The 23,101-nt window shown below is 37.2% G+C and overlaps 1 protein-coding gene across 1 annotated transcript; it reads left to right on the top strand.

The window, feature by feature from the left end:
- The first annotated feature begins 13,599 nt into the window (after positions 1-13,599).
- Positions 13,600-15,271, top strand: LOC126937679 (L-lactate dehydrogenase A chain). The gene has a single exon (XM_050761308.1). The coding sequence runs from the start codon at positions 13,697-13,699 to the stop codon at positions 14,693-14,695; it is 999 nt and encodes a 332-aa protein (XP_050617265.1). The 5' UTR covers positions 13,600-13,696; the 3' UTR covers positions 14,696-15,271.
- Positions 15,272-23,101: the final 7,830 nt, after the last annotated feature.

Raw genomic sequence — 23,101 nt, 5'->3', positions numbered from 1 at the left:
CCTTACAAGAGCTCCTGAAGGAAACACTAAATATGGAAAGGAAAAACCAGTACCAGCCACCGCAAAAATATACCAAATTGTAAAGACCATCAGCACTATGAAGAAACTACATCAACTAACAGGAAAAATAACCAGCTAGCATCATAATGACAGGATCAAATTCACACATAACAATATTAACCTTAAATGTAAATGGGCTTAATGCCCCAGTTAAAAGACACAGACTGGCAAATTGGATAAAGAGTCAAGACCCATCAGTGTGCTCCATTCAGGAGACCCATCTCACACTCAAAGACACACATAGGCTCAAAATAAAGGAATGGAGGAATATGTATCAAGCAAATAGAAAGAAAGAAAAAAAAAAGGCAGAGTCTGCAATCCTAGTCTCTGAGAAAATACACTTTAAACTGACAAAGATGAAAAAAGACAAAAAGGGCGTTACATAAAGGGATCAATGCAACAAGAAAAGTTAACTATTTAGATATATATCCACTCAATACAGGAGCACCCCAATCCATAAAGCAAGTTCTTAGAGACCTACAAAGAGACTTAGATTCCCACACAATAATAGTGGGAGACCTTAACACCCCATTGTCAATATTAGACAAATCAACAAGACAGAATATTAACAATGATATTCAGGACTTGATCTCAGCTCTGGACCAAGTGGACCTAATAGACATCTACAGAACTCTTCACCCCAAATCAACAGACTATACATTCTTTTCAGCACCACATCACCCTTATTCTAAAATTGACCACATAATTGGAAGTAAAACACTCCTCAGCAAATGCAAAAGAACAGAAATCATAACAAACAGTCTCTCAGACCACAACGCAGTCAAATTAGAACTCAGGATTAAGAAACTCACTCAAAACCACACAACTACATGGAAACTGAGCAACCTGCTCCTGAATGACTACTGGGTAAATACCGAAATTAAGGCAGAAATAAATAAGTTCTTTGAAACCAATGAGAACAAAGACACCATGTACCAGAATTTCTATGAAACAGCCAAAGCAGTGTTTAGAGGAAAATTTATAGCACTAAATGCCCACATGAGAAAGTGAGAAAGATCTAAAATTGACACTCTAACTTCACAATTTAAAGAACTAGAGAAGCAAGAGCAAACACATTCAAAAGCTAGCAGAAGACAAGAAATAACTAAGATCAGAGCAGAACTGAAAGAGATAGAGATGCAAAAAAACCCTTCAAAAAATCAAGGAATCCAGGAGCTGTTTTTTTTTTTAAAGATTAACAAAATTGATAGACTGCTAGCCAGACTAATAAAGAAGAAACAAGAGAAGAATCAAATAGACGCAATAAAAAAATGATAAAGGGGATATCACACTGATCCCACAGAAATAAAACTACCATCAGAGAATACTATAAACACCTCTACACAAATAAACTAGAAAATCTAGAAGAAATGGATACATTCCTGGAAACACACACCCTCCAAAGACTAAATCAGTAAGAAGTCGAATCCCTGGGCCAGGCACGGTGTCTCACACCTGTGATCCCAGCATTTTGGGAGGCCGAAGTGGGTGGATCACAAGATCAGGAGATCGAGATCATCCTGGCTAACATGGTGAAATCCTGTCTCTACTAAAAATACAAAAAATTAGCCAGGCGTGGTGGCGGGCGCCTGTAGTCCCAGCTTCTCAGGAGGCTGAGGCAGGAGAATAGTATGAACCTGCGAGGCGGAGCTTGCAGTGAGCCAAGATTGCACCACTGTACTCCAGCCTTGGCGACAGAGTGAGATTCCATCTCAAAAAAAAAAAAAAAAAAAAAAAAAAAAAAAAAAAAAAAGAAGCCAAATCCCTGGATAGACCAATAACAAGTTCTGAAACTGAGGCAGTAATTAATAGCCTATCAACCAAGAAAAAGACCAGGACCAAACAGATTCACAGCTGAATTCTACCAGAGGTACAAAGAGGAGCTGGTACCATTCTCTCTGAATTTGTTCCAACCAATAAAAAAAGAGGGACATGAGGACAGCATCATCCCGATACCAAAACCTGGCAGAAACACAACAAAAAAAGAAAATCTCAGGCCAATATTGCTGATGAACATCGATATGAAAATCCTCAATAAAATACTGGCAAACTGAATCCAGCAGCACATCAAAAAGCTTATCCACCATGATTAAGTCGGCTTCATCCCTGAGATGCAAGGCTGGTTCAACATATGCAAATCAATAAACGTAATCCAACACATAAAGAGAACTAATCACAAAAACCACATGATTATCTCAATTTATGCAGAAAAGACCTTTGATAAAATTCAACACCCCTTCATGCTTAAAGACTTTCAATAAACTACGTATTGATGGTACATATCTCAAAATTATAAGAACTATTTATGACAAACCCACAGCCAATATCATACTGAATGAGCAAAAGCTGGAAGCATTCCCTTTGAAAACTGGCACAAGACAAGGATGCCCTCTCTCACCACTCCTATTCAACATAGTGTTGGAAGTTCTGGCCAGCAATCAGGCAAGAGAAAGAAATAAAGGGTATTCAATTAGGAAAAAAGGAAGTCAAATTGTCTCTGTTTGCAGATGTCATGATTGTATGTTTAGAAAACCCCACCATCTCAGACCAAAGTCTCCTTAAGCTGATAAGCAACTTCAGCAAAGTCTCAGGATACAAAACCAATGTGCAAAAATCATAAGCATTCCTATACACCAATAATAGACAAACAGAGAGCCAAATCGTGAGTGTACTCCCATTCTCAATTGCTACAAAGATAATAAAATACCTAGGAATATAGCTTATAGGAGATGTGAAGGACCTCTTCAGGGAGAACTACAAACCACTGCTCAAGGAAATAAGAGCGGACAGAAACAAATGGAAAACCATTCCATGCTCATGGATAGGAAGAATTAATATCGTGAAAATAGCCATACTGCCCAAAGTAATTTATAGATTGAATGCTATCCCTATCAAGCTACCATTGACTTTCACCATAGAATTAGAAAAAACTACTTTAAATTTCATTTGGAACCAAAAAAGAGCCCATATATGCAAGAAAATCCTAAGCAAAAATAATAAAGCTGGAGGCATCATGCTACCTGACTTCAAACTATACTACAAGGCTACAGTAACCAAAACAGCATGGTGTTGGTACCAAAGCAAATATATAAACCAATGGAACAGAACAGAGGCCTCAAAAATAACACTACACATCTACAGTCCTCTCATCTTTGACAAACCTGACAAAAACCAGCACTGGGGAAAGGATTCCCTATTTAATAAGTGGTGTTGGGAAAACTGGTTAGCCATATGTAGAAAGCTGAAACTGGACCCCTTCTTTACACCTTATACAAAAATTAACTCAAGATGGATTAAAGACTTAAATGTAAAACCTAAAACCATAAAAACTCTAGAAGAAAACCTAGGCAATACCATTCAGGACATAGGCATGGGCAAAGACTTCATGACTAAAACACCAAAAGCAATGGCAACAAAAGTCAAAATTGACAGATAGAATCTAATTAAACTAAAGAGCTTCTGCACAGCAAAAGAAACTATCATCAGAGTGAACAGGCAGCTTACAAAGTGGGAGAAAATTTTTGCAATCCATCCATCTGACAAAGGACTAATATCCAGAATTTACAAGGAACTTAAACAAATTTACAAAAAAAAAAAAAAAAAAAAAAAAAAAACAACAAAACATCAAAAAGTGGGCAAAGGATATGAACAGACACTTCTCAAAAGAAGACATTTAAGCGGCCAAAAAACGTATGAAAAAAAGCTCATCATCACTGGTAATTAGAGAAATGCAAATCAAAAACACAATGAGATACCATCTCACATCAATTAGAATGGCGATCATTAAAAAGCCAGGAAACAACAGATGCTGGAGAGGATGTGGAGAAATAGGAACACTTTTACACTCTTGGTGGGAGTGTAAATTAGTTCAACCATTGTGGAAGACAGTGTGGTGATTCCTCAAGGTTCTAGAAGTAGAAATACCATTTGACCCAGCAATCCCATTACTGGGTATATAGTCTAAGGATTATAAATCATTCTACTATAAAGACACATGCATACGTATGTTTATTGTGGCACTGTTCACAATAGCAAAGACTTGGAACCAACCCAAATGCCCATCAGTGATAGACTGGATAAAGAAAATGTGGCACATATACATCATGGAATACTATGCAACCATAGAAAGGATGAGTTCATGTCCTTTGCAGGGACATGGATGAAGCTGGAAACCATCATTCTCAGTAAACTACTAACACAGAAACAGAAAACCAAACACCACATGTTCTCACTCATTAGTGGGAGTTGAACAATGAGAACACATGGACACAGGAAGGGGAACATCACACACCAGGGCCTGTCGGGGAGTGGGGGGCTAGGGGAGGATAGCATTAGGAGAAATACCTAATGTAGGTGATGGATTGATGGGTGCAGGAAACCACCATGGCACATGTATGCCTGTGTAACAAACCTGCACCTTCTGCACACGTATCTCAGAACCTACAGTATAATTTTTTAAAAAAGAAAAAGAAATCCTGATGTAGGTGAAGGAAGCCTTGCAATCACCTTGATGATTAATCACTGGTGACATTACAGGAAAGGAGTCCCAATCCAGACCCCAAGAGAGAGCTCTTGGATTTTGCACAAGGAAGAATTCACAGCAAGTCCATAGAGTAAAGCGAAAGCAAGTTTATTAGGAAAGTAAAGGGATAAAAGAATGGCTACTCCATAGACAGAGCAGCCTTGAAGGCTGCTGGTTTCCCATTTTTATGGTCGTTTCTTGATTACATACTAAACAAGGGATGGATTATTCAAGCCTCCCCTTTTGAGACCATATAGGGTAACTGCCTGATGTTGCCATGGCATTTGTAAACTGTCATGGGGCTGGTGAGAATGTAGCAGTGAGGATGACCAGAGTGGCGGGAATTAGCTGGTTTCTTTACTGCAACCTGTTTTATCAGCAAACATGTATGCTGTACAACCTGTATCTTGTGCTGACCTCCTATCTCATCGTGAATTTTAGAATGTCTAACCATCTGGGAATGCAGCCCAGTAGGTTTCAGCCTCATTTTATCTGGCTCCTATTCAAGATGAAATTGATTTTGTTCAAACGCCTCTGACAGGAAGTCCTCCTTATTTTCACCTTGTTTTATGGATCTTGGCACATGTTAAACCAGTTGGGAAACAGCATTAATGGAGTATCTGCTAAACGGAGGTCTCTGCCACAGAAGGGGTGGGTTAAGGATTCATGTGAAATGATGGCGAGGGGATGTTGGGGGAACTATGGAAATGGCAAGGCATCAGAGAAACAAAGCACATAATTCCTGTCTTTAAATGAAAATCAGACAATTACAAAATAGAGATTTTTATTTTGAGGAAAGCTAAGTGGAAATGCATACAGTCCATACAGAACACATGCATTTGAAAGAGTGGTTTGCTGTATGATATGGGATAATCTGCATGAGTTAAGGTTCGTCAGGGAAGGCATCCTGAGAAGGTGAAGACGTCGGGGAAGGGCATGTCCATCATGAGGGTGAGTTGCATGGACAGGCCAGAAGTGAGCATAAGGTGGTAACTGGTTATCAGTGAGGAGATGGGGATGGGGAAGGCTGGAGAATTTTCTCTTGAGAATGATTCTGAGTGGTGCTGCATTATACTTCTGTTGCTATTGTTCAAAGTCAGCTGTAAGACAACACCTTTGATCTGCTTCTAATCATGTGTTTGGCTTGCTGGAGGTATCTTCTAGAAGGAATGATAACCAAGAGTCATCCAGCATTTACTACATGCCACATGCTGCTTGAGTGCTGTGTGAGAGTCATCTATTTGATCTTCAGGGCAACATTGGGCATTGCTAGGTGTTATTATCATCACTCCATTTTATAGATAAATAATGTGTCAGTCAGGATGAGTTGGGCTATGTTACATAACAAACAACCCTCAAATCTCAGTCATTTAAAATGTAAGTGCTACTACATGTCGGGGGAGAGGAGCCTCTCCTCACTGAAGTCATACAGGGATCCAGGCTGACAAAGAGCCCATCTTGAACTGTGTTTCCATGATCTCTGAGGAAGAAAAACGGAATCTCGTGCACTGGTTCTGAGAGTTTTCACTTGAAAGTGGTGCGTGGCATTTCTGCTCACATTTTGTCAGACAAAACAAGTCATATGGCTATGCCTAACTTTAGAGGAAGCAGGGGAAGAAAATTCTAGCATGTAACTGGGAGAGAAGAAGTGGACTATTTATGAATGGCTTTAATAACTAACTACAAGGAACTGTGGTGCAAAGAAGGGAGGTGACTTGACTAAGGTTTCACAGCTGTCTTGGTTCTATGGCCCTTTTCTCTACCAAACCTACATTTTGCTTTATATACAAACTGTGTGTAGGGAAGTCAGAGGGGATGGCTGGGAGTAAGACTGTGATTAGGGATGAGACTCTCTCCTTAACCCCTTGCTCTCTGTGTCTAGATTATGGTGACTGGAATAGAATCTTTGAGAAAATCATTTTATAGTATCTCTTTGGCCACATGGGTAAGGAGAGGAGAAAGAAATGGAAAGTGTAGAAGAATGCTGAAACTGTATTCCAGCAGACTCAATGTAGTTGTCAAAAATGCTGAGGATTTGTTGTCCTTTTAGGGGAGAGTTGTCAGTGTTGGAAAACAGTCATTTAAAAATAACAGTGAACTCAGACACAGTTGACCTCCCTCCATCTTAAGATGTTAAGATGATTCTGCTTGTTTACTGTTGTCATCTTGATGCCATGAAGTGATTTGGGCAATTGCTGGGTGTAGGATGGATAAAACCATTTATGGGAGTGAAGAGAGTCATTAAGGAAGGCTCTGAGGGGGACAGACGGAGAGCAGGATCTCCAGAGAGAAGTAAACGCTTGGAGAAAAAGACTTGAGCCTATGAAACAAGGGTGTGTGTGTGTGTGTGTGTGTGTGTGTGTGAGAGAGAGAGAGAGAGAGAGGGAGGGAGAGAGAGAGAGGGAAGATGAAATAAGTAGGACCAACCACATTCAAATTTTCTATTCCAAGAAAATCAAATTCCTGGGTTATAGGATCAAAAATAAAAACATCCTCTATAAAGAGGCTGGTAAATCAGCTGGCTCAGTCAAGAATTCAAGGACTTTTGTGATCTTCCCCATCTTGTTGGGGTTGGCAGACCTTTCTCTGGAGCACATGGCGTCAGTCAGGCTTCAGCTGCATGAGTGGAGCTCAGGGACTAGGGAAAGTCAATGTGGAGAATTTCATTCCCGCCTCTAGGAGGCTCGGGGGTTTTCTATGGGCTGAAACCCCTGGATCCCCTGGCATCCAACATAACATCAAAAATAGCCCTTGCTTTTTAATTGCCAAGAGTGAAGAACTCTGCTCCAAGAATTGATGATTTGTTATAATTGGGAATATAGAGTTGGGTCTCTCTCAAATACGATATTAAAATATTTGGTGAGCAAAATGAAAAAAATTAAAATAAAAACTGTTTGCTATACTACAGTCAGATTTTATCCACTTAACTTTTTATTTCTTGGATTATATAGATATGGTCAGAATGATCACATTTCCACATATTTTTAAACATGTTAAAGCTATTAGTTTAATTAAAGTTTAAATTAATTATGTTTAACCCAACAAATAATACAAGTATATATAATGAAAAGTAAAAATCTTCTTTCCTCAATCCTAGTCCTCAGAAGTAATCACTGTTAGTACCTTTCTGTGTTATTCTGACCTTTTCTTTCTATAAAATAAGTATATTTTTAAAAATTGATTTACCCATTTTGTTATTAATAGAATGGGTTGTTCTGAGACCAGACTCTAGTATTCTGGAAGCCTTGATGACCAGAAGCAAGGGACTCTATGCTTTCAGAGATTCAACATTTGTCATTTATCCAGAGGGAGCAGTGTTAGACTGCATTTTTGTTTTTTGTTTTTTAAATATTCATTTTTTCTTCCTTTTTCAAATTTATTATCTCTTAGATTTAAAAAACAGATCTAGCAGGCACAAGTGCAGATTTCTTACATTCATAAATTGCCTAGTGGTGAAGTCTGGGGTTTTAGTGAACCCGTCACTCGAATAGTGAACATCGTACCCAAAAGGTAATTTTTCAACCCTCACCCTTATCCCACTTGCCCACCTTTTGTAGTTTCCAGTGGCTATTATTCCATTCTGTACATACATTGTTTAGCTGGACAGAACATGCAGTATTTGACTTTCTGTTTCTGAGCTATTTCAATTAGAATAATGACCTGTAGTTGTATCCAGTTTGGGACAAAAAACCATGATTTTATTCTTTTTTATGGCTGAGTAGTATTACATGATATATAAATATCACATTTTCTTTATCCAATCATCTAAATGTATAAGTGCAGGTATCTTTTTGATCTAATTGTTTTTCCCTTTGGATATTTACCCAGTAATGGGATTGGTAGATCAAATGGTTGTTCTATTTTTTATTTTTTTGAGAAATCTCCATGCTGTTTTCCAGAAAGGTTGTGCTAAGTTAAGTTACATTCTCACCAACAGTGTATAAGTGTTCCCTTTTCTCTGCATCCTTGCCAACATCTCTAGTTTTTTGACTTTTTAATTAATACTAGCCTTTCTGACTGGTATAAGATTTTATCTTTCGGTTTTAATTTGCATTTCTCTGATGATTAGTGATGTTGAGTATTTCTTCATATGTTTGTTGACTGCTTTTATGTTTTCTTTTGAAAAATGTTTATTTATGTCATTTGCGCACTTTTTAATGGAGTTAATTTGTTTCTTTCCTGTGGAGTTGTTTGAGTTCCTTGTAGATTCTGGATATTAGCCCTTTGTTGGATGCATAGTTTGCAAATAGTTTCTCTCATTTTGTAGGTTGTTTGTTTACTCTGCTGATTGTCTCTTTTGCTGTGGAGAGCTTTTTAGTTTAATTAAATTTCATTTATCTATTTTCATCTTTGTTGCATTTGCTTTTGAAGACATGGTCATAAATTCTTTGCCTAGGTCAATGTCCAGAAGAGTTTTTCCTAGGTTTTCTTCTAGAAGTTTTATAGTGTTGTGTCTATATTTAAGTCTTTAATCCATCTAGGGTTTTTATATGGATCCAGTTTCATTCTTTTGCATATGGATATCCAATTTTCTCAGCATCATTTATTAAATAGGGTGTCCTTTGTCCAGTGTAATTTTTAAAAATATTACTGAAAATCAGTTGGTTATAGGTATATGGCTTTATTAGACTGCAATTTGGATTAGGAAGACATTTTCAGTAGCCCCTTTGGCTACACTCTGTCATGGAATGGGGAATTACCTGCAAAATCAGGTAAAGGGTTGTCACATTTTTCCAGAGAAAATGATCATGTTGACTGGGAGATGGAATGATTTCTTTCTATCTCTCAGGAATGTGAGGAGCATTGTAGGGCAGAGATGGATTTGGAGATGGGAAAGAGAGAGCGTTCTGGTGATTTTCTGAGGCCAGAAGACTATAAGGAGTGAGATGGCGAGGCAGGGAGCTGCTGGTGAGGCACACAGCAATGGTATTCATTGAGTCTGGGGAAAGTCTGCAGCCTGTGTAACCATGGACAAGAAAGTACTCTCTCCATGCCTCAGTTTCCAAGTCTATTATGTGAGGCTAATAGTAATATTCACCTCCTAGGGCTGTTGTCAGGAGTAATCTATTTGTCTATGTATGTACGTATGTATGTATGTATGCATGTATCTTTTATACTTAGAGCAGTATGTTATACAAGTGTTTATTATTTATTATTATTATTTTCCACTTTATAATTATGTTCTTTTATTCTCAGGCCTTCAGTACATTTTTGTTAATCTGACTGCCTGGTTGCAGTTACATTTGAGAATAAGACTGAGATCAAACTCCATGTTTAGAGTGAGAAATGACTGCAGTTGAAGACTTGGTTGCAAGAGTCTAAGAAGACACCTCAGGGAGAAAGGCAGCATCCAAAACGAGACGGCTGGCTAAGGTGAGAAGCTATAAACCAGGAAGGACTCATGGAACCTAGAGGTATTCTCTAGAGATTCCTCAGAAATACCTAGGGAGAGGAATCTGATGGAAGACTGAACTTCTTCAAACATGCAGGAAATGGTTATTTAGCCATTAAAGGAAATGTGAGCCAGAATAAGTTTGGAGAATTTGGAAGTATATGAAGTATACACAATAAGTTTGTATTTTTCTGCAACTTTCTGTTTTCCACTTAATTGTATATCATGAACTTATTTCCAGGACAGTATATAAAGAACTATCTTATTTTTTTCAAGCAGCTGCATACTATTTTTAAAGGTAACTTTGTTTATTTAACTATCTCCTCATTGTAGATGGATGTTGGTTGCTAGCACTTTGTTGTTGTTATACATGAACAGTGCTGCAGTGAACTACCTCATATATAAATCTTTGTAGACATACTCTCATATTTCTGTAGGGTGAGTTTTTTCAAGTGGGATTGCTGATGTATGCATTTGAAATTTTAATAAAGTCTATAAAAAATCCTCTGAAGAGTAAAATTTAAATTACTACATTTAAACTCCTACCAACAGTATATGGAAATGTTCATTTCAAATTGTCCTTATCAACAATGAATTCTATAAATTTTTTGCCAATATGATAGATAAAAATAGCACCTCATTCTTTTCAACATACTTTTCTTTGATATTAGTGACACTAATAATCTTTTCACTGCATAATTAGCCATGTATATTTCTTCTTCTATGATGTCTGTGCCTTGTTGGTTTATCTACTGGATTGTTTACTTATTTTCTAATGGTAGGGATTTTTCTTATTTTATGAATGTTAAATTATTAAATTTAGCTTGTTATATGTGTTAAAATACTTTCTCCTAGATTTTTTTTTTGTCATTTGGCTTTGCTTATGGAGTCTTTCAACATAAAGACATTTTAAATATTTATTAAGTCAAACATCAACGATTGCCTTTATAACTACTGAGTTTGGGTAATTATTTAAAAGCCTTTCTTACTTCAAGAATGTAGAATCATCTCATACATTTTCTTGTAAAATATAACATTTAAAACTGTTTAAATCTTAACTGGAGTCCACTTACAAATTTGATGTGAAGCACAGTATAATATTCTATTTTTCTTAAATTATTAGCCAACTTTCCCAATATTAAACAATCTACAGTTTCCCTCTGACTTGAAATGCCACTTTTATGAAATACTACATGCCTATATTTTTGTCTAATGATGCATCTATTTTGTTCACTAAATTGTTTATTCTAACACAACTATTTATATTAGTTTTGTGGTACCTTTATAGTATCTTTTGATTTATGGTAAACTAACCACTCATTATTCTTTGTAAGAAAAAACGTGTGTTTCCAGTATTTATTAATTTTTTGCAGAAGAACTGTAGAAGAAACATAATAGCTACCTTCCTATAGAAATGTTTTACATTTTTTATTGGAATTACACATAGAATTCATCTATTAATATGGAAAAAATTAGCATACTAATCTTTCATCAATAGCAACATACTATGTCTCTCCATTAACTTAGGTCTTTTATATTTACTTCACCAATGTTTTATGGTTTTCCTTTTATTTCTAGGTCTTATACATATTTCTTATTATTTTTGTTCTTAAGAATTGTACAGCTTTCATTAATACTATGAATCAGATTTTTCATTAATTATTTTAATTGCTTATTATTGAACATGAAAAAGTAATCTTTGTATTGAAATCTTGAGTCTGATCATGTTTCTATTTTAAATTCATAAAGAATTCTAACAGAAGAGAAATTAAAAGAATGTCATAAATGGATGTTTCTCTATGGATGAAGGAACTATTTTATTCACTGGCTGATAAGTCAACCTAAGCCAGTTTGGTATCATGTAGATAAATAGTTGAATTATGGATTTAAAATACATATTTTTTTCGAACTGCAAAGGTAATACTTATTAATTTAGATGGTTTTGAAAATATAGAAAAGCACAAATTTAAAAAAAAAATCTGTTATTCTTTACCACTACTCAATCTATCATCTATCTCTCCATTTGTTCATACATTTGTTTATATCTGTTAATCTTCATATGTGCTCATGTATAGCTTTTACATGATTGGAATCATAATACATATTCCATTTTGAGGTCTCCTTCTTTTTACACAAAAATATGTTGTGAATATTTTCCTATATTATTAAATATCATTGGCTGAACTTTTAGAATTGACTGCATGTTTTGATACCATTTAGACATTGTTTAAGATACTCAGAAGTTATGTGGCTTTGCCACTATGGATGAATCTTCTTTACTCAATATTAATTACTTTAAAATAACCTCACCTAAATACTACTCAGCCATAAAAAGGACAAATTAATGATATTCATAGCAACTTGGAGACTTTTATTCTAAGAGAAGTAACTCAAGAATGGAAAACCAAACGTTGTATGTTCTCACTCATAAGTGGGAGATAAGCTATGAAGATGCAAAGGCATTAGAAGGATACAATGGACTTTGGGGACTCAGGTGAAAGGGTGGGAGGGGGTGAGGGATAAAATAACACCAATTGTGTTCAATATATACTGCTCAGGTGATGGGTGCACCAAAATCTCACCACCACTAAGGTTCTTACTCATGTAACCAGATACCATTTGTTCCCCAAAATCCTATGGAAATAAAAAATTAAAAAAAATAACCTCACGTAATATGGACTTCTGTTTTTGGGAAGATGAAATAGACATACTCTTCCCAGATCACAACACTGCACTCCAGCCTGGGCGACAAAGTGAGACTCCATCTCCAAAAACCAAACCAAGCCAAACAATATAAAACAAAAACCCTGAACAAAAGATGTAACACAAACAAAAGAAGACTCTAAAGGTCAAGAGAAGAAGGCAGAACTAGGGAACTTGGAACCCAAGAAACAACACTGTGGAAAGTTCCCTGGGTTTTCTTTTGGCTCACATATCTGAGACTTGAAACTAACGAAGACAGCAACCTGGAAATGCCAATAGGAGTAGACAAAAATGTCCCCTCCAAAAGCCTACTTTCACTAGCCAAAGGCCAGTCAACAGGCAGCCTAGCAAGACAGAAAACTTTGACAATAACTGCTGTACTCAAGCCAATGCTACAGAAAAATACAGTGGCTTCAACCTCACCCCCAGCAGCAAAGGCCAAGTGGGGAGCATAGATTTGTTCCCTTTAGAGGGATAGTGAATTGCTATACCCACCTCCACTGGAGTGATGTCAGAAAAACCTAAGCAGGGAGCTAGAACTTTCATCCACACTGAGTACTCCCTCTGCCTCCTTTTCCCTCTACTTTTGATGTCAATGGAGACTATATGGGGATTCTAGACTTCCACCCACAGCCACTGGTGCAGTAGTGTTGGATAAAGCTTAGTGGAGAGTTGGGACTTTTACCACCACATGTGGCCACCCTGCTCCCTTGGTATTAGAGGAGGTCAGGTGGGAAGAAGTAACTCCTACCTCTGTCCAGTGGTAACAAGTGGCATCCCCCACCCCAGTGTGGCAATGGAAGCTAAGTGAGAACCTGGACTTTTACCTTTATTTGCTAGGAATTAGGTGGCACCCTACTTTCCCTGCCAGGACTGTGTCAGAAGAAAGCAGCTAAAACAGAAGGTTTAAATAATAACTTGAGGCTGCAGCCGCTGCCGCCGATTCGGGATCTCATTGCCGCGTGTCCGGGACGACCGCCTGACATGCATTCCCGATTCCTTTTGGTTCCAAGTCCAATATGGCAACTCTCAAGGATCAGCTGATTCATAATCTTCTAAAGGAAGAACAGACTCCCCAGAATAAGATTACAGTTGTTGGGGTTGGTGCTGTTGGCATGGCCTGTGCCATCAGTATCTTAATGAAGGACTTGGCAGATGAACTTGCTCTTGTTGATGTCATCGAAGACAAATTGAAGGGAGAGATGATGGATCTCCAACATGGCAGCCTTTTCCTTAGAACACCAAAGATTGTCTCTGGGAAAGACTATAGTGTAACTGCAAACTCCAAGCTGGTCATTATCACGGCTGGGGCACGTCAACAAGAGGGAGAAAGCCGTCTTAATTTGGTCCAGCGTAACGTGAACATCTTTAAATTCATCGTTCCTAATGTTGTAAAATACAGCCCGAACTGCAAGTTGCTTATTGTTTCAAATCCAGTGGATATCTTGACCTACATGGCTTGGAAGATAAGTGGTTTTCCCAAAAACCGTGTTATTGGAAGTGGTTGCAATCTGGATTCAGCCAGATTCCGTTACCTGATGGGGGAAAGACTGGGAGTTCACCCATTAAGCTGTCATGGGTGGGTCCTTGGGGAACATGGAGATTCCAGTGTGCCTGTATGGAGTGGAATGAATGTTGCTGGTGTCTCCCTGAAGACTCTGCACCCAGATTTAGGGACTGATAAAGATAAGGAACAGTGGAAAGAGGTTCACAAGCAGGTGGTTGAGAGTGCTTATGAGGTGATCAAACTCAAAGGCTACACATCCTGGGCCATTGGACTCTCTGTAGCAGATTTGGCAGAGAGTATAATGAAGAATCTTAGGCGAGTGCACCCAGTTTCCACCATGATTAAGGGTCTCTATGGAATAAAGGATGATGTCTTCCTCAGTGTTCCTTGCATTTTGGGACAGAATGGAATCTCAGACCTTGTGAAGGTGACTCTGACCTCTGAGGAAGAGGCCCGTTTGAAGAAGAGTGCAGATACACTTTGGGGGATCCAAAAAGAGCTGCAATTTTAAAGTCTTCTGATGTCATAGCATTTCACTGTCTAGGCTACAACAGGATTCTAGTTGGAGGTTGTGCATGTTGTCCTTTTTATCTGATCTGTGATTAAAACAGTAATATTTTAAGATGGACTGGGAAAAGCATTACCTCCTGAAGTTAGAAATAGGAATGGCTTGTGAAATCCACAGCTATATCCTGATGCTAGATGGTATTAATCTTGTGTAGTCCTAAACTGGTTAGTGTGAAATAGTTCTGACGCACCACTGCCAATTCTGTACATGCTTCATTTGCCCCTTGAGCCAGGTGGATGTTTACTGTGTGTTATATAATTTCCTGGCTCCTTCACTGAACATGCCTAGTCCAACATTTTTTCCCAGTCAGTCACATCCTGGGATCCAGTGTATAAATCCAATATCGTATGTCTTGTGCATAATTGTTCCAAAGGAGCTTATTTTGTGAACTATATATATCAGTCGTGTACATTACCATATAACATAAAAAGATCTACATATAAACAATACAACCAACTATCCAAGTGTTATACCAACTAAAAACCCCAATAAACCTTGAACAGTGAAAAAAAAAAATAACTTGAGTCTTTTAATACCCAAACTGTCCATGTTTCAAATGAAAATCACTTCTTAAACCAAGAATCAGGAAGATCTGAAATCGATTGAAGATAGACAATCAATAGTTGCCAACACTAAGCTGGTGGAGATATTAGAATGATCAAGAATTTTATAGCAGCTGTCCTAAAATGTCTCAGCAAGCAATTAAAAACATTACAGAATATACTAAAATTACAAATTGTAAAAAACAGAAAACTTTAATAAATAGAAAGTCTCAAGGAAGAAAGAAAAAATATAAAGAATAATTCAATGGGAAATTTTGGAACTGAAAAATATAATAATCAATATAAGAAACACAATGGACAGGCTAAAAAGCAGTATGGAGGGAACAGAGAAAAGAATCAGGTAACTGGAAGACAGAACATCAGATATTACTTAATTAGAACAATGTAGAGAAAATAATAACTGAAAAAAACAGAACAGAGCCTTAGTGACCTGGGAGAACATAATAGAAGATATAATGTGTAATCAGAGACCTAGAAAGAGAGAAGAAAGAGATGGGACTGAAGAAGTACTTTAAGAAATAATGACTGAAAATGTTCCCAATTTGGCAAAAGATGTAAACCTACAAATTTGAGAAGCTGGGTAAACTCCAAAGAAGATAAATCCAAAGACATCCATATCAAGACTCAATAGAATCAAACTTGAAATCTAAAGACAATTTTAAAAAGCTTCAAAGTGCTTAGTGACAGAAAAGTAACACCTTACTTACAGGGCAAAAAATAATTTGAATGACGACATATTTCTCACCAGGAACTATAGATCCCAGAAGGAAGTGGTGCAACATTTTTCAAGTGCTGAAAGAAAATAACTGTTAACCCAGAATTCCTATACTTAGTCAAAGGGTCCTTCAGGAATCAATGGGAAATCAAAGCCTTCTCAGAAAACTAAGAATCTGTCACCTGCAAATCTGCTTTAAAAGAACAGCTAAAGGAAGCTCTCTACATAGAAAAGAAATGCCAAAAGAAGAACCCTTGGAACATCAGGAAGAAAGAACATGGTCAGTAAAAATATAGGTACAATATAACCGACTTCCCTTCTCTTAAGTTTAATTAAAAAAAAAAACACATGAAATAAACAAACCAAAGACACTTAACATGAAACAATGCTTTGAAGCAAGTATCATATAAGATAAATGTGGAGAGCATTTTTTCTCCATTAAAAATATATAGTTAATGCAATGTGTACTTATCATGTAACTCAAAATGAGAATTTGGCCTTCAAAATAACTATTAGAGATGAAAATAATCCTAAAAAGATATGGTTAGAAATCATTCTGAAATTTTATCGGAAGTTTCTTCCTTTCTTGTCTGCTTACTTGCATAATGTATGATGAAGGGATTGGATTTGATTGTCTCAAAGGTCTGTTCAGTTGAGTTCATGGCACTCTTGAATTTTTTTGGCTAAATTTCTGAAAGAGCCACAAAATTCCAAAACCTTTAAAAATACTTTCTTGTACATAAAATCACATCTTTGATGAATGAGGTGGTTTACTTTATGAAAGAATTTTAAAGGAATGATGTTTTCCTGTACTTTATGTGCTGGGTTCTCTTCCTCCTTCCTCTTTAAGAGTGAGAATGAAGAAATTTAATTTAGATTAAGCATTGAAGCAAACAAAAAGCATTGAAGCAAATAAGAAATTAGTCAATATTATAGGAACACTTATTACCCTTTTTTTTCCTGTTCTCTTTTACCCCTTTTTCCTCTTCCTTACCCTCTTTATTCCCTTTCCTTTTGGAAGCATTTGAGAGTAAGTTGCAATCACTATTACCCTTCTCCATAATTACTTCATTATGCATATCCAAAGAACAAGGGTAGTCTCCTAAATAACCACATTATAGTGACCAGATTCAGAAAGATTAACATTGATGCAATATTACATAAAAAATCCAAATTCAAAGTTATTTTCTTTAAAAAAATAAAATGTCTATTTTAATAGAATAGGTTAAAAGGAAGGGAAGTCTCATCACATTTCTATCACCTTTATTCCTTTGTCTCTTTCTTTTAGGTATCCTTCTCAGGGAATGGCATCTGAATGATTTCCCACCCCTACTGGCTCATCCTCTTTCCTGTCAACACTCGTGAGTCCTTCCCGTGTTCCCTCAGGACTCAGCTAGATACTGGGAACCAGTCTTCCTAGGCTGATGTCCATGAATGATGACGATGGCTTCCTATGATCTCACTTTCCCAGGGCATCGGCAGTTTTTTCAACTACTTTCAGAAATGTGGGCAGTTTATACAGAGCTTCAGAAGCCAGAAGAAGTATTTTGAAGAAAGGGGACAATTGGTGTCTCCTTGCCTTATTGTAGCAAGTTTATTCTACTTATCCAAAGCAAATATAAACAATTTAAAGTTCATAAGCAAATATAAACAATTAAAGTTTAGGAGTAGGAAATGATTCAGGTGCCAGTCTCTGAGAAGGATGTCTAAAAGAAAGAGGAAAATAAATGAGTGTTAAACATTCTATGGGACCTCCCTTCCTTTAAACTTATTTTGTTAAAATAGACATTTTATTGTTTTAAAGAAAATAACTTTGGATCTGGGTATTTTAGATAGTATTACAATTGGTATTTTCTTACCTTATTGTAGCAGGTTTTTACCTATCCATAAGGAAATATGAACAATTTAAAGTTTTCTGGAATTCAGTGTTTTTGCCATATTTGGGAAGCCAGTGTTTTCAATGGGTCTATAATATTCTGCTATGGAAAAAAGCAAAGAAAAGCAAGATACTGAATAATGTTTATAGAATAAGCTCATTACCAAACATAAAGACAGGTTTTCTCTACATCAACGTATGCTTATATGAGTATGAGGGAAAGAATAGAAGGATACACACCAAATTATTAACATGGGTTATCTTAGGAAGGTGGGGTTAATTTTTTCTTCATGCATTGCTATATATTTTTTTACTCACACAAAACATGTATCCTTTTTGTAATTAAAATAAAAATAATACAGTTTTTGAGAAGCAAAATACTCAGAAAGCATGTAAAACTTCTGATTTAACGCAAAACTCCCAACTACCAAGAAGAGAAAGAAGGCCATTGATGGTATCACGGAACATATTATATGGTACATAGGGGTTAATTGCTCAGTGATGAATGAATGATACAGGATTATCCATGCTAAAATATAAAGATTATCTTTTATATAAATCCATTTCTCTTGGATAAATTTTCTTGGTACTCTTCATGCTAAGACAAGTTTTGCTGAACTCAGGAGAGAAGCAAATTGGGAAGGAAGTAAGATTTCATTTTGGAGAAATAAAACTTGAAAACGTTATATTCAAGAAGGGAAATGAGGCTTTTTAGTTGGATCCTAGGAAAGGCATTAGCTCGTGCATTCTGACTTTTAAATTCCTTGCCTCAAGTGTCTTCTGGGTCTCATGATTTCTGGACTTCGTACATTCACCTTCTAGGAACATTCTTTTTTCTCTTAAGACACTCTGAATGCCAGACTGTGTCCAATGACATATCATCCTAAGTGGTTGAAAGACAAAATATTTAAATATTTAAATTGTCATACATTTTGTCTGCCTCTTTATAGAACTGATGCAAATCAGTTTCATATTTCCAGTGAATTGTTTGACTCTCATGGTCTCACATAGGGCCTATGAAAGACACAGCTTTTCCCCAAAGAAGGCCTTCATCACTTGAATTTTATTAGCCTCCCCAAAGGCCTAGTTTCTGTCTAGTGTCCAGTCGTGGAAGCATCTGCTTTAAATTTCCTTTAAACAACTGTTACATGGAAATGACTTCCTTTCTCCTCTCTCCATCCCATATCCTATACTGAGCTGCCCTTCTACTTCTTACTGTAACAATCTTTGATGTCAGCTTATCTGTGGACCTCACATACAGGAGTGGGACAAGTCACCAGCTCAGAAGTCTCAGGACCAGCGACATCAAGAGCAGGAAGTGGCCAGTGCCTCAACTTCAGTCCCCTCTCTGTCCTGGAAGAGGCCCTCCATCACCTTAGATAATTCATGTCACTGAATGGAACATGTAAGCCATCTCACTTCTTTTTGTCTTCACAAATGCTTTAAACACAGGCTTGGAAAATATGTGAGCTTCTCACACGTTCTCAGATATATTCCTTTGCGCCTGACTGAGGTGAAATGATATGGTGCTCAGTGGAAGGAATCTGGTTGTGCCAGCAGAGGTTGGGGCTATGGAACCATGTAACTGGAAGCGAGCAGTGAAAGCCCATTCACTCTGGAAACTCCTGTTGCCCTGTGCCTCAGTGCAGGCTGGCTCAGCAGCATTAGCCTAATGTTCTGTGTGGGACGCTAGCACATTTGTGTTTGGAGCCTGGTAATTAGATTGTGAGCAGGAGGCACAATCCCAGCAATCTGGTGGCATAGACAAAGCTTGGTGTCAGAAAGCATGGTGTGTTAAGGCTTAACAATCTCAGCTCTATTTTTGTCTATCACCCCTTTGACACATGTCAAAAACCAATCCCACCCACTAGTTCTCTTTCTCCTCTCCCCATCAAGCACAAGCACCACAGATGAATTAAATAATGACAATAATAGAACAGGAAAATAATACACTGATGATCAGACATCAAAATGAAATGTAGACCCTTAGAACAACTTTGCTTCGTGTACTTTAAAACATTTTATATGCCACACGGCAATTTACTGGGAGGTGGATTTTAACATACCACATATGCTATTGGCAAGATAAGAATTACTGAGTTGAATGTTGGTTCACTAAATATGCTGAAACCCTTTTATAGTGCAGACTCTGAGGAACAGCTAACCTCTCTTTATGGGCACATTGGAATGAATTGTGCTTTTACTGTATGTCATTGTTATGTTTCAGGGGACATGATTTCACCAGTAACTTTGCCAAATTTTTGCAATAACACGATTCTACTATATTTCTATTTTAGTACCACAATATCATGGCTTGAAGTTTATTTGAAAAAAGAAAACAACACACACAAAAAAGAGTGAAGTTCAGCCAAATCCAGGTTATTCAGGATTTAAGTTATAGTCCAGCATGAAGATTATCCTAAACTTTTGCTTCTCTTCCTCATCTTTAGTATTTTTCATCTTAGGTGGATGTTCCTGCTTAGTAGCCCATTTCCCAGAAGGAGTTAATGGGATTCAATTAATTTCTTGTGTGAAATGTTGCAGAGATACTTTTAGAGGGAGGTGGGATGAGAGAGAGAGAGAAGAGAGAGAGAGAGAGAGAAGAGAGAGAGAGAGTAGAGAGAGGGAGAAAATAGAGAGAGAGAGGAGAGTAGAGAGAGAGAGAGAGAGGAGAGAGAGAGAGAGAGAGAAGAGAAATGGTTGGAAGCTTTTGGTAATATTTTCTGATATGTATAAACCTAAATTACCTAGACTTCATGAGCACTTCTACTTCTTATCCACGGAGAACAGATCATTAAGAGATTGCTGTATTTTATCCATAATGTACTTTTCTAACCTAAACTATTGGGGATAGGAATACCCCATCATCCTGCTATGAATAACATCATATGTGGAGAATCTGCACAGATCCTGAGATAATTGTAGGGATGAAGCTGTCTACAGAGAAATCCCAGGCCTTAGGAGGGTGTGAACCTTGTGGAAAGATGAACAAAAGGGGAAGAGCCCTATATTGAATCAAGATCTTAACTCATGAGAATAAAATTAGTGTGAGGAGCCAAATCCTGAACAATCTTTAGCTTCCTTATTTTCTCTTTGATGACACTGTAACTTTCTAACTAAAAAGGAGACAATCAACTTAAGGAGCAAAGTATTTGGTCAATCCTTTAAACTATTTGTCTTTATCATTTTTATACATCAGCAAACTTGTTTGGATTTTCCATTTGTCTTTAGAATATCTACCTGGAGATAAGTCAATATTTAACTAGAAGAGATAGAAGCTAATAAAAAAAGTTGAAAAATTCAACCCATGAAACATTGGTCTTTATTTCATTAGCAATTTTGGTCTCATTTTTTTACCCAAATTAGGCTGAAAAAAATGAAATCAAAATTGCTGATGAAATGAAGCCATTTTGTACAAATACCACTTTGCATCCTCAAAAAGAGAAATTCCACAGAATGTTCGTGTACAAACACCTGTAGTTTGGGACCATGTGGAATCTTTCTTTTTGAGGACACAAAGTGGTATTTGTATAAGAACATTCTGAGTCTGGATCCACTAGCTGCAAGAAGACCTGACTGAGCCAGTGCCTCCCACTGTGGGTGAAAATCAACCTGGCCTTTCCTGGGGTACAGAGGAGACCAAACTGTCATTCACTAGTATAATTTGTTCTCACTTTCCAACTGGCTGGTTTGGTGCTGTTGTTGATGCTGCCATGATCATTGTAGCGTAGGGTAGGTAACAGACTAGCCTTCCGAGCACCTAGCTTTCCACCTCCTTGCTGAGACTTTGGCTTGGTCTCCTAGAAATGGCTCCTTTTAATCCAATAAATAGGGAAGTGGATGAGGGGATAGCTGTTTAAAAAGAGTACATTTTAATGGAAAAATGAGGTATTTTCCATTGTGGTAATGTGTCTTTTTTTTCAATCATAAAATTGCTCAAAAGAGGAAGCAAAAAGAGGAACATGTATTCATTTGTTTTAACTCGAATTTGTGAAATGAGTTCTTAAGAAAGCTAGCAGGCATCTATTTCGAAGAATTATGACTTCTTTTTGACACGTAAATATCGTGTCATTTCCACAGTATAATTATCTCTCATGATCTAAATTTATATGACTGTAGATCCCAAACTTGCAGTTATTGTGGAGTTTCAACAAGACCACGTATGAGAAAGACAGAAAATATCTGCATGTGTCACTATTCAAATGACACCATCAGAGACTGTTGAGAGTAAGACAAGACCTCTCCTTTTGTGACCGTTTATCTGATACTAGACAAGTATTGTTCTAGCAGGTAAAAATGACTCAAAGATATCTTCAAACATTATACTTTTTAATAACCCACATAATACAGAATTGCCTGTGAATGTACATGTTGGAGTACATTCACGTGAAAGTATAGAATCAGACATCATTCAGGCAGATCTTCCCTGTTCCAAATACTCCTTAATTGAGGAACTACCTTGACTACTAATTTTAAATCACAACCGTTCCATGCAGAAGGGAGAGCTAAGTTTTGGGTTACAAAATTTTGAAAACCACAATATAGAACCCACCTACAACATCCAACCACCAACTTGCCGCTAGCGATGGCTGAGAAAGCAGAAGGGAGACAGATGTAGTTGCTGCCCAGTTGCAAATGATGGTACTAATAAGACTTTAAGTGAAGTAAGCAGTGGCATTTTGGGGCATTTGTTATGCTCTCCTTGAAGTTATGTTCTGAGTTCTCCCAGACCTGGCTGGAGATTGATTTTCCTTCTGTGCCAGCTATCCTATGTGGAAATAATCATGGCAGTATTAATAATAGCACTGCAACAACTGTTTGAAAAGTGAGCACCTTCCATACCTTAACCTTCCATTTTGCCTGGTAGATTCCACCCTTATCCTTTTCACTAGCAGATAGTTCTCTGAGTACGAATCTAAAGAGAGGAGAGCCAAGACTATCTACATTGCCTATGGTAAGACAGCATAGTGAGACATTTCTTTAAAAATCTGGGAATGACTGCAAATGGCATTGGGAATGCCTTCATGAGTTGGTTGTCCCTAATGGTAGTTCTTCAGGCTCATGCATAGGAAGCTCCAAGGGAAGGCTGACTCATTAGACCCATCAAAGTTTGGCTTACTCTAAAAATGAACTTGTCATGAGCATGCACACAGGGTTAATAACATATATTGAGCTTTTCCTATATGCTAGATTCT

The sequence above is a fragment of the Macaca thibetana genome, chromosome 1 (assembly GCF_024542745.1).
Source record: "Macaca thibetana thibetana isolate TM-01 chromosome 1, ASM2454274v1, whole genome shotgun sequence".
Lineage (NCBI taxonomy): Eukaryota > Metazoa > Chordata > Mammalia > Primates > Cercopithecidae > Macaca > Macaca thibetana.
The sequence above is the reverse complement of the archived record's forward strand: the minus strand, read 5'-3'. Positions and strand labels throughout refer to the sequence as shown.

Excerpts from the sequence above, each read along its gene's own strand:
- LOC126937679 (XM_050761308.1), top strand. The coding sequence starts at position 13,697 with ATGGCAACTCTCAAGGATCAGCTGATTCATAATCTTCTAAAGGAAGAA.